General features: G+C 39.0%; 1 protein-coding gene across 21 annotated transcripts in view; it reads left to right on the top strand.

The window, feature by feature from the left end:
• Window positions 1-3,979, top strand: part of MPDZ (multiple PDZ domain crumbs cell polarity complex component) — a 168,726-nt gene extending 164,747 nt beyond the window's left edge. For all 21 annotated transcript variants that reach the window (XM_048222973.2, XM_048222968.2, XM_048222978.2 and 18 more), the window contains one exon: window positions 1,568-3,979. In XM_048222973.2, the coding sequence (XP_048078930.2) occupies window positions 1,568-1,714 (147 nt within the window). In that variant the 3' untranslated portion in view covers window positions 1,715-3,979. The remainder of the gene's footprint in view (window positions 1-1,567) is intronic.
• The last annotated feature ends 15,647 nt before the right edge of the window (window positions 3,980-19,626 follow it).

Raw genomic sequence — 19,626 nt, 5'->3', positions numbered from 1 at the left:
AGGTTGCCTATGATTGAATGTCTTTTGAAAATGGGACATTTTAAATATGTACGCTGTAGAGTGCTGGCATTTCTTTTCCTTTGTGATGTTTTTGGTTGTGAAATATAAAATAGACACAGAAAAATACATAAAACAGTTACACAGATTAAATAATAGGGCCTTTATTTTGCAGTTAAATTTTATTGAGTAAAATAGAAAAATGACAACTGAAAAACTTGCGAAATATGCAAAAACTCTGTCACCTGCAGTAAAGCAGCTATTTGCAATCACGGAATTCAGTTTTTTAGAAAACTGCATTTAGTTGTAATGATACAGTAAGTATGCTATTTTAAGGAGGTTTAGAATAAGAATAAACTTACTGCAGCATTGGTGAAGCCGTTAAAATAATTCAAACCCGTACAATTATTGTTAATACGTTCTTAAGACATTTTTTCAGGAGCTCCAAAATTGGACATAATTTCCTGCAGGAGAAAATCTGGAATCTCAAGATTTCGCAGTGCAAAGGAGCAGACAAACCTTGCACCGACCTGTTAAACAGTTTGATTCAGGGCTTTAGATTAGCTCTGTTGTCCTGTAAAGTGCCTACCTATGGCGGTTTTATTCCATTATTTTGAAAAAGAATTATTATTTTTAACCAACTCAAAGTGCTGTATCTACAGCAACCTAGTTATAGGCTTAATTTATGAGATTTTTTTTAAAAGCCATTGGTATGTCCAAAAATACAAACAGCATTTGTCAGTGAATAGAAGAGTCATGCAGTCCTTTTCCTCAGCCTTGGAACAATTTATTTAAGGCATGCTAGTTAGAACATATTTTAAGAATTTCATCATTATGGATTCCTCATTAACTTTTCCATATTTTTAATCTTATATTTAATTGCATAATTGCCTACTATAAGCATGCCTTAAGATGGGATTCTTTTTCACACAGCCATGTCTGTGTTTAATCTGAATCATTTAAGGCCCATAAGAAATATGAAGACTCCACACACGCTGGGGAAGTAAAGCACAAGCAGCTCGAGCAGCCTATTCAAAGCCACAGAAAGAATTACAGTTAGACTCCGTAGGACTCGTGTCCTGCCCTGCCCTTGTCAACGTGCGTGTGGGCTTCATGCTTCTGCAGACCTTCAGGTTCCATGGCCTCACGCCCTCGTCCTGTAGAACTGCTTTTGTTCCTGTCTAGTCCTTTGTCTTCTTCTGTAGGCCTCCTTTACAGGATAAAAATCCCTGGATCCTATGAAATCGTTCCTGCTAGGCAAATTCCCAAATATTCTTTATTAATTTGAGTTCCCACCAACTGCTGCGCCAAACAGCCAAAAACCATCCAGCTAATCTATTGACTGCTGAATTCTCTCTGAAATTGGAATCTCGGTGCTAAACCATTTAGGAGCAAGACCTCCTCTGTGTCTGTTCATCATTGCTTAATGGCTGTGGAGCACCCGGGGAGCACCGGGAGCACTGTGTGTGTACATGCAGAGCAATTTACATTCTTGTTCAGATCTTTTTCTGTTGTGTAGCTGCGAGGCAGCATTTTTTGAGAAGCAAACAAGCCTACTTTATAATTGCAGGGAGCAGCCTCGGAAGACGGGCGTCTCAAAAGGGGTGATCAGATCATTGCTGTCAATGGGCAGAGTCTGGAAGGGGTGACCCACGAAGAAGCTGTTGCCATCCTCAAGCGGACGAAAGGAACTGTCACCTTGATGGTTCTCTCCTGAATTTTCTGCAGAGTGGGGCCAACTCAACCCCCTCTCCCATCCCACACTGTGAAGGGAAGGGAACTGGTCTTGCGGATGACTTTCCCCGTGCCGTCTTCATCAGGCTCTTCAGAACTCCGGGGGGAAAATGCCACTTAAGTTTGTTTTTCTCATGTGGGAGTGATTTCCTTGCAACCTGGCATCATTTTTCCTTTCTCCTTAAATTTTGTGAACATAAACTCAAAGGGAAGGACTGTGTGCATCGGTAAATCCAGTCTTTCTTTGTAAAGATGTCTGACATTTTATAGTCACACGTGCAGAAATTATGGTGTGCCGAACTGGTTAGTAGAGAAAGAAAAAAATAATTATAAAGCGAACCTAAGAGAAATGGCTTTAGTAAATTAGGGTAAGAATGAAAATATAAAATAAAGAAGAAAAAATCTCAAGTTTTATTTTAAAAAATGCTTCATTTTCTCAGTCCAGCTCCTCTCCCCATTTCTAACTAGAAAAGAAAACATTTTTCTCTGTTGAAAATCCTTAAAAACACTCTCAGTATTTAAAATATTTGAATATTATAAAAAAATTTCCTCTCCCCACCTTTAATATACCCACACATACATATTTTCCTCCTAAAATAGGTTTCTAAGGTTGAGTAAATAGCGATTATATGAAGCAGTGTCCCCAAGTGGGTGAAGGACACATCCGATGCAAATCTTGGTGTTCATTTTTATTTTTGACCTGTTATAAAATATTTGCATGTTTCTGTAAGGAAGATGGTGATGCCACCCGCTATTGACTGTAGTTTCTCTAGAAAGCAGCCGTGCTCGCCATGGAGGAACCTAGAAGTCGCTCAGAATCTTTAACGCTGGTTTTAACCGATGCAGCACTAAACGTGCGTGCTGTGCCGTTGGTTTTCAACTACTATTAATCTTAATGACAGAGAAAAAGCAATGTGTTAGTAATTATTTTGGTTGTGTGCCATTAGTAAATTGATAGAAAAATTAAGGGGATTAGCATAACTTCATTTCATTGCCTTATATTAACATCTTATAATACAATAGTTTACGGGAAACAGATGGAGCTGTTTATTGAGACAACTGGTGAGCAATTATCATGTGTTCATTCCCATTTTAGAGCGTGAAACTCCTACATTAGAATATATAAAGTCACTTTAAATATTATCTATATTTGTAACAGAAGTAGTGTACAGATATTTTATTACAACACTTGTGTAAATGGAGAATTGAAGTGAATAAATAACAAGTTTCATGGGGCACAAATAAAGAAACAGGCTTGTTTTTTTGTTTGTTCCTTTTACTGGGAAAAACCTTCATTATATTGTTCAAGATTTACAATTTAAAATTGGTTTTTATCATGTCTGACTCAACATATGGTGTCCATAGTTACAATCAGAACTTTGGACAACATCATTATGAAAAGCTCGATGTTTCTTACATGCAGAATTTTTACTAATACTGAAGTATTAGTCTGTTTTTCCATCTGTTTTTCCGAGGGTGCTGTATTAATGCAGCGATATTGTGAATTGTTCTTGGGGGTAGTCAAGAGCTAAAGCGAGTTCAGAGAGAAAAAGTCATAATGAAGTTATTTATGTTCATAGATGTGAAAGTCTGATTTGAACACCGAGCAAGGAATTGGGGAACATTTGTTCTGCTAGGTCTGCCCCTCACTAGCTAATGAACATGTGTATTCCGTCTGATTCACTCATCTGTAAGATGATAGGTCCTCTTATCTCAAAGCTTGCATCCAGTACTAAAGTACAAGCATTCCGTGATTCTTACACAGAATGGACAGGAACGCACGTTGCAACAATTCAGGGGGTATTCTCCCCGGCACTCCATGGTAGACTCAAGGGGAGCAACTTAAGCCAATTAAAGTTGGAGTAAATATGTGGGAGTACCCCCAAGGAGAACAGTCCCTGGTGTCTGTACTTGCCTGGGTAGCAGCTCCCCAAAATTCACAACTACAGGGAAGCATAGAATGTGATCTCATTTGGAAATAGGGTCTTTGCAGATACAATTAGTTAAGATAAGATCACGCTGGGCCCTAAATCCTTAAGGCCATATCAAGACACAGAGATATAGGGGAGGAAGGTCATGTAAAGATGGGGGAGAAAACAAACCAAAGACCACCTTGGGGGCTACCAGAAACTAGAAGCAAGGAAAGATTTTTCCCTAGGGTCTTCAGAGGGAGGTTGGCCCTATTGACACCTTGATTTCAGACTTCTGGACTCCAAATTGTGAAAGAATAAACACCTGTTGTATCATCCACCGAGTTTGTGGTACTTTGTTATGGAGTCCTGGGAACACTAGTAACAGCGTCTTAAATGTTTTTATAGTCATACCTACCGTCATTGTACCTGGCTAATAGGAAGAGTTATACATGTTTGCTGAGCATGCACATGATTACATTATAGGTCGTGATTCATTTCATGGTATTAATATTGTTTTAGTTGGCTAGCTGCAGCCTTCATGCTAAATGCAAAAAAGGAAACAGTGGGCATGCCACTGTGGGGATATAAAAACACTGAGGAAAACTCACCTCCTGGATTGCTACTAATTAGCAAAGTCAGCACAGGAAAGGGGAGGGAGGGAGGGAGAAAGGAGAAAGGGAGGGAAAAGATTGAGAGGAATACATAGATTCATCAGCATCGGAGAGATGTGAAAAAGGCTTATGCTTCCTGTATTACTTTGTGTATATAAGAGAGTTCTCTGTGGAAGAAAGTGTTTGAGCAAAGAGTTTGAGGACTTGAACCTTATAGTTACTGCTACGTACAACTCAAGACAGTGAATTGCCCATAATCGGTGCCATATAATCGCTCATGTGATTAAACCACACTGGTGAATACTGCACATTTCTGGTGTTCTTTCTGAACCCTCCCAAAGGACAATGATGGTGATAACACTAAGGAGAACAACAATAATAATAATAACGTGTTTCATTGCAGCACCAACGGGCCTGTAGCTGCTGGAGTCGTCGCGATGTGGTGTCGCAAGTCCGTAGGCTCCACACATCACAACAGGGATGGAGTGCGAAGCATGAAAACATGAAAATTCACGACAGATGAGACAAGAAAAAGGACACATTTTTGTTTTATTTGGGGGCATAGTGGTAAAGCAGAGTGTGATAGGTTTGGTGAAGCCAAGGAACCCCTTCCTTGCTCTGAGGTGACCTGTCCTACGTTGCCTTAGATCTGATCAGCTGGCTGCTTGTCTGAGGACGGTGTTAATTCGGGAGTAGAGAAGTTGAAAGGATGCCTGCGGGGAGATAGGACTAAATAGCCTTGTTTCTTTTTTGGTCTAGATGTGGGAATGTCAAAACTATCATCACCTGCTTCCAGCAGGCCTCGTGTGTTGGTTCATGTCAGTGACAAGTATTCTGGAACGCACTTGATTTATGCATAGATGTTCCTCAATTTTGTCGATTAGGAGTTAATGTTTAATTTTGCCCTTTTCGAAAGAGAGTTATTTGTAAGGCGGGACTGCCCTCTGTCACCTCAAGTGGAAAAAAATTGTGGGCGGCAAGAAAATTTCTAAATGAAAGAGCATGAAAACTAGACAGAGCAAATGTTTTAAAAGTGCCTTTTGTATACTTTATATTGCAGCTGCTTTTTCCCTTCAGAATAGAGCTGGGTAGTCCCTATTGTTCATTTTGATGTAAATTAGAAAAAATGTATTACATTATCTAAGAATTTTACTTACCGGTTGGTGAAGTACTGGAAGTTCAATCGTGGGCCCTTGAAAAGAATTCTGTCAAAAAGGAGGCAAATCTATGGCAATGATCTTGGAATTCTCTCACTAAAAAATGTTTCTTGAGGACTCTGAAAGTACTACCATCAAAAGACTGCTTTGGGCGGCTTCTAGGAGGAGCTTCAACCTGTTCATTTAACACGGAGCATTTTTTCAGAGGGTTGTGTCCTGTGGGAATACTTTGTGATCCTTTCTCCTTCCCTCCCCCGCCCTCCTCCTCTTTGCATGTGTACGTATTTTCAGAAACAGTACAACTGTCCTCGGAAAACAAACTTTTTGTCCGATTTTTTTTTTCTTACTGATGTATTAGAAATTATGATTTTTTTTTCCTGGGTCTACCTTGAAATATTTGACATTCAAAGTTCCACTCGCCTGAACTTCATTAACCCGAAGGCACATTATTCCATTTGGTAAGACGTACAGATTTACCTTGCTTTGGAAAATCCAATGAGATAACTCTAAAGCATTGATACCATGCACAGGATAATCTAATCAAGAAATGGTAATAGTTGTGCATGTGTGTTATATCCTGGTACACAGAGGGTAATATAAATTCAATAGCTTTCTTTAATAGCCTTCACTTTTCATTTTTGTGTAATATTGTCTTTTTCCTCTAAAGTGGTTGAGAATCAATACATACCAAAATTTCAGTTGTCATACAATCCATGTTTTCCATATCCTTGTATAACTCATGTAATATTTAATAATTAACAGTATGATTAAATAGTTTTCTTTAAATATAGACTAATTTTTAACTTAAATGTGCCTATAAGAGGCATCGTATCTCAGTACTTGGAAGACGAATATCATTTGCCATAAATATGAAGTAACTATAAGCAAAATCCACTTAATTAAATTCCATCAGGATACTCTTGCCTACCAAGGCTCAGAAGGCCTGCTCGCTTTGCTAGAAAGGGAGAAATAAATGTTAAAATGGTGGTAATGACTCAGCAGGTAACTCTTAAAGGAACTGAAAGAAAATACCTTTCCATTATGTAATTCGGTATTTTCTAGTGCCTTGTCATTGCCACCTACAACAGTAATCTCACCAGATACTCCCTCTTTGGAAAAACTCTATGATACCAAAGTCAGGAAGGTTTTGTTGATAGGCTCCTTTTTTTAAAATGTGAAAGCAAGCTGGTCAATTCCTGCTCTTAAGAGTATTCTTGCTAATGAGGTTAAGATTTTATCAGGCTTTCTCTAAAACCAGAATTGGGTCATCACCTCCAACGCTTATTGTTTTGGCAATCTGAGTTTGAAATAAAGGACAAATGACATAAATTAATGAAGTAAAATTAATGTTGTGGTAATATTAAATAAAGCTAATGCCTCTTGCACCTGGAGGGCTATGCAGATGGCAGGCATACCTAATTGTGCACCCTGCTGCCTTTAAGTGTACTGATAAAAATCTCTCAACTGAAAATAAAATATGTTCATTCACTGGCTCCAGACAGGTGTGAGTGAGGCAGCGCAATACAGAAAAAACACAGCCTGACATACTTACTTTTTAAGGGAAAAAATGCAATTCTCTAAGTTAAATGAAATAATTAAATATTTACCTGATTTTAAAAATAAGTCATTATTACAGTCATGGTCTTTTGTCCTTTCTGTGAATATTAAAATATATGTCAGCCCCATAGACAAAGATTGCTCTCAAACCAGTAAGGGAGTACTTAAGTTTACATTTTACTGGCTACACATTAGTTAAAAAGATAAATTTACTAATTGGATCCTTAAAAGTTTCCGTGATTTCTCACTGTCGGTACAAACTGGGTTGGCCAATGATCGCTCAGATATTCAGCAACTTGTTCAATACTTTGAGAAGTAGCTACCCTAGGAAATATGTGAGTATAATGAAGGATAGAAACAATTTGTTTTGCTACAGGTATTTCAGAGAGGCCACTGAACGTTTAGAACTTTTTAGACGAGTTCTCTTTATTTAAGGAATGGGAATTCTCATGAATCTCTGTGTTTGTGGCCATCAGATACCTGCAGTTAAAACCAGCATCTTCTAGTTTTAGCTTCGGAGTGTCTCTGATAATCAGGTATATATTTGTTACCCACATTTTAAAAATAAGAGGACAGACTATTCTTTTTCAGACATAGTTTCTACCCAAGTAGGAGATCTGGTGCCGGACGTTCATTGTATGATAAAGGATGCTGGCCCACTTTTAAGAAAAAGTGTTGAGGGGTGGGGAGAAAAGAAGTGGAAGGTTTTCTAGGTTGCGGAGCACGTAATTTCTCCATCTTTAAATCTCAGATTTAATAAATAATGGAACATTTTAAATTTATATTTGTAACTTCTATTGCCGTGTGGATCACACGTGGGGTTATTTACACTCTATTCATCTACCTTAATTTAGAAGTAGCTGGCTCTTCTTTCTTCTATTTGGTAGTTGATTTTTTTCTGAAGTTTTTCCTCTCTGTACGCTTCAGGTATTTATGTAATGAAGTCATCAGTGTCTCAGCACCCACTTTGCCTTGAGTGAATGTAAGTCATCACTGATAAATGTCTTATGCTGAAGAAACGCTAGATTTCTCTGAAATGCAGTGTAGAGAGGGTGGGTCTCTGGCTCCCAAGCCCATGGATTCATACCCTGGCTTGGCTCCCGCCCAGCAGGCAGGTGACCTCTCTTGCCTGTAAAATGGGAAGATGGTACTTGATAAATAGTAAAGTCTGTGAACTCAAGGGCAATGATGATGCACATAGTGGAATCGTGGGAGTCATCTGGAGTATGCCGTCACTAGCATTCATTTTTCTGACTTTAAAAATAAACTTGGAAACGTCCCTTGCTTTCTCATTCTAATAATTTCCTCATAATTTCTGCTAGAATGGGAAGCAAGAGCAAAAACAGTTCCAGGAGAACTGAGAACGGCAGAGTCTCGTTGCTCGGTGAAGTGGATGTGTCCCTCCTTCATATTTTAAAGTAGATGTATTTGGGATGGGAATGACTTAAACTCAGTGGGAGCTTCTATCAATCTAGCCACATCACTTGCGTAAGACAAGTATTTAGTTTTAAAAGTAAATGGGAAATTATACAATATCCGTCACTCACATAATCTATCTTCCTCAATGTTCTGTGTTAAATTAATTGGGATAGATAAATTTTACATTCATCCTCCTTTTTGTGTGCAATTCCTTTTCAGAAGGAAGGCAACAAAGCAAAAATTAATCTGGTAGAATATGGGGCGCCTGGGTGGTTCAGTTGGTTGAATGTCCGACTTGATTTTGGTTCAGGTCTTGATACCGGGGTCATGATCGAGCCCCAGTAGGGGCTCAGCAGAGAGTCTACTTGTCCCTCTCCCTCCCTCACTTGTGTTCTCTCTCTCTCTCTCTCTCTCTCAAATAAACGAAATCTTTAAAAATTCATTTGGTAGACTAAACAGTCTTCTAGAAGGAAGTTGGTGAGATCAGAATGTCTGCCAGGTACTCCTTTCTTCCATATTAGATCTTATTTCTCAAGTAACTGATAACTAAATCAGTTGGGGAAATGTAGGGTGGAAATTGTATGTACTACGAATGGTTAAATTCTTTTTTAAATTTTTAATGTTTAAATTTCTAAGGAGTCACGGAAGGGAGATTTGTTTTTAAACAGGACTTCTCCCAAGTGATGATCACAATTGATGATAAAATAAGCTTCAAGCTATATGTAAGGTCATACTGTTTAAGATTGAGGTGAGGGTTGGGAAAATAGAAACTTCTACTTGGGATACTGCAGCACTCTTTTCCGTGAATGTGATGAAAATCGGTGCTTTTCTGAACCAGAGAGCAGACTAGTGGTTCCTAAGTTTGTACATTGAATGGGTAAGCTTATAAAACATTCTCAATACCCACTTGCTAATAAAATAGTTTATGAGTACTTATTAAAAAATATTTTTCAGTTATCTACATATTGGATACTGTAAAGGGCCAAGATCGCCCTTAAACATTAAAGCATTGAGATCCCAAAGAATATAGAGGTTATAACCACCTGTGCAGAAGTGATCGCTGGCAGATAGATGTGCCCACGTGAAATTGTGATGGCAAGTCCTAAAGTGTGCTTTGGTGAGCTTTCCTCTAAGACAATGCATCTTTTTTTTTTTTTTTTGGTGACATACTTACCATGATGTTACTACTTAAGAGCCTCTCTGTTTTTCACCTTCCACAAAAAAAAGAAAAGAAGAAGAAGAAGAAGAAGAAGAAGAAGAAGAAGAAGAAGAGGAGGAAGAAAAAGAAGAAGACGAAAAAAAAAGAAAAAGAAAAAAAAAGAAAAAGAAAAAGAAAAAGAAAAAGAAAAAGGTATTAAAAGTAACTTAACTTTCCATTGGGGGATTCTGAATACTGGAGGGAATAGAAATTTAGTCACTAAGGAATTTGAATGGGATTGTGAAAAATGTTCCAAAATTCAAAAGAGGAAAAAAATGGGATTGGGTCCATAAATTTTTACTAGGGCCAGATACTAGTTTCTCTTAATGTATTTCTTCACGGGAAAATATATCTTCCACCCACATTTTTGAAAGTCAAAAATATGTAACAGATGTGAAAGCTTTAAAGTTTTAAAGCATAGACCATTGTTACATATTAGCTAAACCATACATTTATAGGTATTTTGATTAGAAAATTATCAAATTGACCAATGCTGTCTATATATGCTGTCATTTTCCTGTTACATAGCCTTAGAAATGAAACATTCCTACTGATAAAGTGCTTTATTAATAAATCACATATATCCCATTTTTTCCAGTGTATAAGGTGGTATATAATTTTTTATTTTGCAGTACATAATTTTTTTAAAGATTTATTTATTTTTAGAGACAGAGAGAGTGAGAGAGTATGCGTGGGGTGGGGAAAGGACAGAGGGAGAGAACTTTTCAGGCAGACTCCTCACTGAGTGAGGAGCTGCATGTGCGGCTCCATCCCGATCCCACGACTGATGAGATCATGACCTGAGCCAAAACCAAGAGTCAGACGCTTAACCGACTGAGCCACCCAGGTGCCCCTGCAGTACGTGATTTAAAAAAAATCATCACCATGGGGCGCCTGGGTGGCACAGCGGTTAGGCGTCTGCCTTCGGCCCAGGGCGTGATCCCGGCGTTATGGGATCGAGCCCCACATCAGGCTCCTCTGCTATGAGCCTGCTTCTTCCTCTCCCACTCCCCCTGCTTGTGCTCCCTCTCTCGCTGGCTGTCTCTATCTCTGTCGAATAAATAAATAAAATCTTTAAAAAAAAATCATCACCATAAATGGACTGAAGAACAAACCCACATCTAGTCCCAAGTAGATTTGTATCTTCCCCGTGTCTTGAACATTCACATTTTACAGGAAATGATTGTACTTTGTTGCTTCATTTTATCTACATTATGGACTCTGTTACTATATCGAAAATAATATTAGCTCAGGAGTCCTGCTCAGCAGTGGGGAGAGAGGTGAGGGAGAGGCAGAAAGACAGGAGGATGAAGGAAAAAGTTATTTTATTTTTTTAGAAAGGAAAAAGTTAGTTTCGAGGAGAGGGGAAGATCATTAGCTTCAAGCCGATTCGGATAAAATTTCTGCCATTGTATGTAAAGGCTAAATAAGGGCTTCCTCAGAGTCCATGGAAAACAAAAGAGCAGGGTCAATTCTAATTCTAATTTGAGGACAAAAAGCAGAGTTTACAAAATCTCACAAATTGCATATAATTACCAAGAGCTTCGTAAGTGTTTAGTGATTATAAATAAATGAATTATATAATCATTTCGGGACAGACTTGGACAGATCCAAGAAAAACAAACCAAGAATAATGCCAATGGGGGACATTGTTGGTTTGCATCTTCTGTCTCTTTTCCTTCATCTAAAACTTTTTGTTTAACTTTGGGAAAGTGAGAATAAGAGAACAGTGAGAAGTCATGGATATTTTTCACTCTCTGAGGAAATAGAAAAAAAAATGCTCACAGTCTCAACGTCATGAGGGGCAGGTTATAACTGCTGCTTGTTTCTGTAGATGCCGCCAAAACTTAGGTCCAGTGGATGCTTTCCAGGGGAACGGATGGTATCTAGCTAGCAATATGGTTTAAATCTTTCTGGAATTTGATTTCTTCTTAATCAATTGGAGTTGCTCACTAAGATAATCTTTATCATAAAAAAGAGTATTATGTGTATCTTATTTAATCAAACCCATTTTATACAACATATCAAAATGGGTGCCCCACCTGCTGGACAAATAATAAATCTTTATAAAAATTAGCACTTAGGCCTTCTTAATCTCCTTGACATTTCCCTTAGGTAATATTAATGATAATCAGAATAGTCAATTCCAATGATACTTGATATCATGCAAGGAAAAGGTTATTTCCTCCCTCCTTTAGCCTGTGAACCACCCAAAGTCCTCTGAGAAGCATCATGACAGATGGCGTGAGAGGAGAAATGAAGTAAAGCCAAAATCTAGATATTTCAGATGAAATTAGTTTTCTAGATTAAATTGCTAAGTGCCCCAGTCCCCCAGATAGTTTTCTAGTGTAGATTTGGCTAGAAGTATAATCAAGCTAAAGTACTAACAAAAAACTGAACACACAGGGCTATGGATTATAGATTTGATAAATAAAGTAAGAGTTGATAACCAGAGTAGTATTTGGTCCAGAAAATATATTTTTTTTACCTATATTCTGCATGAAGTCTCTAGACAGTGAGTGCTTTTTAGGAATAGGTGATTGGTAGAGGCTCAGTGACTGCAAAGACATCTTCTGTGGAATCTTCCCCAGCTCTCCCTTCTCCCCACACCAAACAACTCTCCCTTTAGTGAAGGACATTCATGCATTCTTCACGTCCCGTTAGAACAGTACCCTTGAAATATGCACATGCTTTCTATCCATATGAATACCGTTGCTCTTGTTCAAAACCGTAAGAACAATTCCTTGCCCCTCTCAGAGAAATAAGTAAGTACTAAGTTCCTGGAAATGAAAGGTTGTAGTCTTTGGTTTAGTTCAATAGAAGTGGAAGATGGCCTTTCCTTAAGAAGGGTCACAGCATTAAGGACCCTGGTTTAGATGCGTGGACTGAGAGCTCATTACCTAAGGCTGGGCTGAGAGGCAAGACGACAATCTGATTGTAACAGTCAAGGGAAGGCTTCAGTTCCAATCTGTTGTCTGACTACAGAGGCTGAAGACCACAGCTCATTCTCAGAATTTCACTAACATTTCATCTAGAAGAGGTGCTTGCAGCCCCTTCTTGACAAATTCAAGCAAACAAAACCCATGCAAGTTAAGTGAGTTAGATGGAGAGTTTCATGAAGTCTTATTTTTCCCTAGTCTTCCATCAATAAACATGACATCCCTGATGTCTAATTCTACCCATAGCTTATTTATCAACTTTCTAATCTCTTTGGCCTTTCCTTCTTTCTTTCTTCTTTCTTTCTTTCTTTCTTTCTTTCTTTCTTTCTTTCTTTCTTTCTTTCTTTCTTCTTTCTTTCTCTTTCTTTCTTTCTTTCTTTCTTTCTTTTTCTTTCTTCTTCTTTCTTTCTCTTTCTTTTTCTTTCTTTCTTTCTTTTTCTTTCTTCTTTCTTTCTCTTTCTCTTTCTTTCTTTCTTTCTTTCTTTCTTTCTTTCTTTCTTTCAAGATTTATTTATTTATTTTAGAGAGAGAGCACAAGTGTGAAGAAGGGAAGAGGCAGAGGGAGAATCTTAAGCAGACTGCACTGAGCGGGGAGCCCCATGAAGGGCTCCATCTCACAACCCTGAGATCATGACCTGAACTGAAATCAAGAGTTGGAAGCTTAACTAACTGAGCCACCCAGGCTCCCCAAGTCTTTGGCTTCTGATGGCCCTCTCCAAATTCCCTATACAAATTTTATAGTAGATTTGAAATCTAAAGCTGATTTCCATAAAGGCATAATCAATAGGTAAACCACAATTTACATGTAGTACAAATATAAATGAGTGATATTCCAAGAAGCACAGTCTGGGAACCGAAAAATAAAACTAAAAGGAGTCTAAAGATTTATTCCATTTACGAAATCTTAAATGTTATGCTCATTAAATCTTCTTAAAAATCTTTTGATTGACTTTTATCTTGTCCTAATCTTCTACTCGCAAAGAAAGGATTAAAAATTACATCACCTCCTCTACTCATTCTCCAGCACTCTCCTCACATTGTGTGCTGCCCCTTTTCCTTCCTCCACCTTCCAACTGGAGTGGCTCCTTGTGCCTGCCAGGCATGCCAGGTTGACCTAGGACTTCTGCACAACCCGAAAGTTCCATGCACTCCTTGACTATCATGGAGAGCAGCACAGAGTAACCCCTAGGAAACACATTTACTTTCTAAGTCTGACCACTTTTCTTGGTAAAATAATCCTCTGCTTTCAGCACATAAGTAATAGCAAGCAAAAATAAAATATCTGTCTGCTTGGAAGACTGTGCAGGGAAGGCAAGGCAGGATATGTGCGTATTTATAGAGTAATGTGCAGGTCTCTGAGGAGATTATATCTGTAACTGTAAATATGTGTTTTTTTTTTCCATTGCTTATCTCTCTCCCCCTTCCCCCTTTTCCATCCTTCCTCTCTCTCCTAATCAAAAAGACACTTTTCGTGGCACATGGGTGGTTCAGTTGGTTAAGCGTCTGCCTTTGGCTCAGGTCATGATCTCAGGGTCCTGAGATCAAGCCGCACATGCGTCTCCCTGTTCAGCAGGGAGTCTGCTTCTCCCGCGCATTCTCTCTCTCTCTCTCTCTCTCGCACTCATGCTCTCAAATAAATAAATAAATAAATAAATAAATAAAATCTTTTTAAAAAGTTAGCTATTTTTCTCTTCCCCAGACCACACTGAACTATAAACAGAGTCTCAGAGCAGCTGTGGGTGAAAATATTAGAGGAAAATGTTTGGGTGCCTAACGCACGATGTTTTCACTCCCCAAAGCTACATCGGAATAAGGCTGGTGAGGGGGAAGGAATAAGGGGATGAAAGGCCTGAAGTGGGTGGGTGGGGAAGAAACGTCCAGGATACGGGCCAGAAAACTGTGAGGTAGAGAGTAAGTGCCCCATTGTCCTTGAGTGACGACGCCTGGTTGCCAGCTCACGTGGAGTTGACCAGTAGTGCCCTGACTCTGCCCTCTGCCCCACTCCATGGCCTGTGGACAACCCACCACGTGCCAGAACTAGTCCCTGTGAGTCTCCCAACTGATACAGGCAGCATTGAATGGCTTGGGTGAGTTTGGTGACACGGAGGGAAAGAGTCTTCCTCCCTTTGGTTAAGGAGGTGGGTGTATTTCATTACCAGGTAGGAAGTTCTCTAAGAGGCAGGGCAACAAGGTTGATGGCACTTCTGTTTCCCACAGCACAAACTTTTAAGTCCCTGTGCACAGAGGCTATCTCTCGCTCCCAAGTGGCTGCTATTTCACAATTTTACTTGGGGATAGTTAGGAATAAAGAAGGTTGAGGATAGGACTTGAGACATATTTTACCACTGCTCTGGTCAATGGCTAGACTGTATTCAGACTAGTTTGTTAAGGGAAGAATCTTCCTTCCTTGAACTGCAAAGATATTTCAGTAGTGCCCTCCTCCCCCAGGCCATGTTATATGGTCACTGGCAGAGGTCTGGCCCTGTTTCCCACAGGGTGCCCTGAGCAGAGACAAGAAGGGAAGGAATTTATTTTCATTCTGCAATCTGCAGGTCAAAATGGTTATCGTGGCTACCAGTCTTACCTTGATTCAAAACCCTACCTCCTCTTTGTTCCACATCTCTTGTGTCCAGGACCTGCTGTTCTTGTCCTCGTCCTTGGTCTTTATTGTCTGTTCTGTTCATCTGCTTGTCTTTGTTAGGTCCCTATCCAGAGACGGAACGGAATTCTGTCCAAAATGCCGAGTCTCCCCTAACGCCCAGACGCAACATTCTGTACCTTTTCCAGTACGGCCCGCCCCACATGTGTCATCGTTGTCACGTGCGTAGGCTTTGAATGAGATACACCCCTGGCTCATCTCAGTGTCTCTCATTTCTTGTTGTCTCTTGATCGGGATTGGGAGTGCAGATTGCCACGAGGCCATAGGGTTGTCCACTGACCCAAACCTGCAGGAGCGTCCGTCTTTCTTAATGAGAGGGTCCTCCTGCCATTTATGTGGCCACTCCTCTCTGGTGCTTTATAACATGGGTTCCCTCACCTCCCAATATTTAACTCACAAAAGGGGTTAAAATGTTTGCAGTTCTTATAAAAAAAAATAAACACTGCTAATACTGTATTCTGTTAATATTTAAGACAAATTACCTGAAAAACTAGTATTGGGATGTGTCAGATGCTAATGTTTGAGGGAAACGAGGTTTCATTGAGGAGGAGGAGTAAAACACTTCTGTGGAGAATTTGAAGAAAACTGCTGGACATGTTCAAGAGCTCTAGAAGTGAGAAAAGTACTGGTTCTTTATGAGTCCTGATTTTTACTTTCAGTGTGTCTTCAATTGTCTTCGATCTACATGCATCACTGGCAGTACTTGGACCAGTCACTCAAACATGCCACTTGCTGCTCAGATGTGTCCCAGGCTCTCCACCTGTTAGAAAAATAAGTCCATCCTTGCTTAGGATTTGAGGCATCTGCAATCTGGCCCCAAATTGTCCCATCTGATTCCCGAGTTTTATTCTAATGAAGCCTAGGCCTATTGCTCACTTTATAAATTTCCAAATGTGATTGGCATATGGTGGCCTTCATGTTTCTATTTATACTTACCTTTTTCTCAAACATGTCCCTGGATTGCTGATTCTTCAAAACTTAGCTCAAATCCTTTATTTTTCACACAGTTTTCTATTTAATGGGCTGGTATGCACTAAAGTGCTTCTCATGGAAGGTGTACCTAGAATATAACGGGCACTCAGAAAACAGCTATTACTAATCAGAATTCATCTTTCTTCTTCTTGTGCTCATAAAATTTTATCTCTGGCACAGGATTTTTCAAATGTTACATATTCACAAATCATGGTCCAAAAAATAAATCGCTGGAAACTTGGTTAAGCCCAGTTAAAGAGATTTGTTTTATGTTCCATTTATCAGAATGTCAAATACAGCAGAACATCGTAAATCTTTACTGGGTGTAGAAGACCATTTTCCAAACTCATTTGACCAAATATATCTAGTGAGACTCAAGTTCTAAGGAGTAGCTGTGTAGGGAGCACACCACCTCCATTCTAGACTTTGATTCGCCAAAGTGATTCAGCTGTATATTCTCTTCCCCGACAGATCTTGAGCTTTGGGGCAGAAGGATTGGGTTCTCATTCAGTTTTTTACTCCACAAACCTTAACAGCCCATAACACATTTTTTTTTTCTTTTTGAGAGAGATTTTTTTTTCCTAAAGCAACTGGACAGGAGTTGTGTTTTTATTTTTGAGGAATTAGCTGTGTTGTGAGTGGCGAAAAGGAAACCTTCTGTGCATGGTCCAGCCTGCAGGAAGCTTGGAGCTGGAGAGGGAAATGTTGGGTTAGCATTTGGCATAGCCAGTAAGTTGCAGCAAAAATAAGTTCGTTGATATTGGAAGGTTAGGTGTAGAGTACAAGCCAGTCCATTAATGGTAAAACACGTTTTCAAGTTGGCTGTTCTTACTTGGTACGTTTCTGTGCTTGGGTATATTTCCATATTCCTCTCTAGCTTGTTACCCTGACCAAAACATTGATCATATCCTATGGGCCTGGCATGGTATCATTCCAAAGGTGATACTAATAAATCACATGCCTGGAGCTTTCTGATTTTCAATAAGATTAAAAATTTTAAATTAGGAAAGAATCCACTAAATATTATGGATGAGTCATCTTCAAAGTTACCAGTAGTCTATGGTAAAACGAGGACTAAAACTCCAAGTTTTCTGATGATAGTGACTGACTCTCTTGATTTAACACAAGTAGATGCAAAGGATGTTTTTAGAAGAATTCAATATTTTAAATAACTTATAACAACAGTATCTTACCATATCAGCTTAATTGAAGGAAAATTAGCCAGATTAATCTTGGCTCACCTTATACAATTGGCGTTCGGGTAAAGAAGATGAATAAGTAATAGTTGATTGTTGTCATTAACTTATTGAAACTAGCCTACCAAGAGCTCAGACATTAAACCATTAAGAGTTCATCATCCTCAATATATAGAAATTTCCCGAGGAAGCTACTTGAAAGATCTTTACAATTCCGCTCTTTCTTTGACAGAAAAAGAAGCTGCAGATGAACAACTTGCTCTGTAAGTATTCAATAAAATTCACGGTTTCCTAAATTGTGTCTGTGAGTTGGAGTTGACTTAAACTTTATCTGCCCTGCCCATGGCAACGTCAAGCAAATGCCCCTATCAGTTTCTTATCATTCCACCTACTAAGTCTTGGGACAGTTACATAAAAGCAAAACGAAGCACACTTATGTTTTGATTACTACCGTGGTCATTATTGGTACGAGTTCCCTATATAACCTTGATTAAATGTCTATGTTTGTATAACAGTGATGACAATATCCAATTACCAGAGAGGGCCATTTTGTGGTAATTTAATAGTTTGTGCAGCTTAAAAACACGTGGGCATATGGAGTCAGTTGGAATGATATGTGATTATAAAACACATTCAATACATGGAAATGCATTAGAAGTTGATACATACAGATTAGCAATGAACACTGTTAAGATGTTTCAGTGTGAGTTTCTAAAAAGCACAAGGCCTATTCAAAGGGAAAATTTAGGAATAAAAAAATTAAGGATTAGCCTGTGATTTTGAGAAACACAGTAAATAAATGTAAAAAGGTGAAATCACCTTGCACCCACATGAAAATATAAGGCTTACCCCGGAGCACCACCGTTTAGCTTTCAACAACCACGGCCGGGTCAGGGGCGCAGGCACGTACAGTGCAACAGTGACACCACTGGGCCAGAGTTATCTTAATTCTTGAGCTTCAAAGTGTGAAAAGGACATTAGATGTTTAGGAGAAATGGAGGCACTCGGGAAAGCGTGCATACAGTTCTGAAGCTAGGCTACTGAATTTGGGGGGAGAGGAGGACGGGGGACAGCAGTTTGCAGGAATGCTTTTCTAGTGCAGTTTCTGTGTTTGGTATGCTTCCTCGTGCCCTAAAAAATTCAAGGACCAGGTGATAACTCTGACTAGTGCAGTAACATGTGGCTTTCCTGATACTCCAGGAAATGTCATCAACTGGTTAAAGACCTGTCCATTGAGTTTAAATTCTCAAAGGGAAAATAATGCCACTAGAGAATCAAGGAAATCCGTGAAACAGTTTCGTTTTCTCTGGAGTGCATCCCCACTAGAGGGCAGTAGAGTCCACGGTCCTTCGCTTTCTCTCTCCTACCCTCCCCACCCGGGAGCCCCCACCCGCCATGCGCCTCTCTGTCCCCAGCCCATCGTCCTTCTCATTCTGAGCGGCTCAACGGATTCTTCAGGAAAGGGGCTGTTTCTCATTTCGAAAATACTGCAGCATTCTATTTCCTCAGAAACATACCCAAAATACAAAGCAGAGTAGAAAGTGATATACACCCTTATCCCCCAATTTGAGAGTTTGATTATATTCTTTCTATTAAAATTAGCTCCTTTTTTTGAAGTAAACACTTAGGGCAAAAAAAAGAATACATCCCTAGGCTTTTCTGTGGTTATTGCAAAAATACCAAGCACTAAATCAATTAATTGTTCAGTCAGCTCTTAAGAAAATCTTCCACTCCTGAAAAAATTTAACTTCATGTCAGTAAATGTATGCGATAAAGCCAAGCTCCTTGTATTCCGAATAAGAAATTATATAGGAAGAACATTAAAACAAAAGCCACATGAAATGCTTGATACCTAGAAGCCTGGCTTTTCACTGATGTTATTACCGCACATAATGGCTAGAATTTGAAAGTGAAAAATTACTTTTTTAGATCATTGTTTTCAATTTCCCTTTCTCTCCTAACAAAAGGAAGATTTTCATTTCTGTAAAAGGAAAGATTTGGTTGAAATTTTTCTTTGGCTTAATTTAGACAGATTTTGTAAGTGCTTATTTTTGTATTTTACACAAGAAAGAAAAGTTATGTTGTAATAATTCACTGATAAAAATAAAATCATTGTTCTGATTCCGCATTCAGCGTTATCCGTTATCGTCACTGCAGTCTTCAACATTTTGTGCATAAAATTTCCTCTGCAGAAAAAAAGAAAAAATAAACTTAGCTGGTAGCTTTGGCCTTGGAACACATAGAGTTGAATTTTTCTACCAACATACTTACAGA

The sequence above is a fragment of the Ursus arctos genome, unplaced genomic scaffold (assembly GCF_023065955.2).
Source record: "Ursus arctos isolate Adak ecotype North America unplaced genomic scaffold, UrsArc2.0 scaffold_18, whole genome shotgun sequence".
Lineage (NCBI taxonomy): Eukaryota > Metazoa > Chordata > Mammalia > Carnivora > Ursidae > Ursus > Ursus arctos.
The sequence above is the reverse complement of the archived record's forward strand: the minus strand, read 5'-3'. Positions and strand labels throughout refer to the sequence as shown.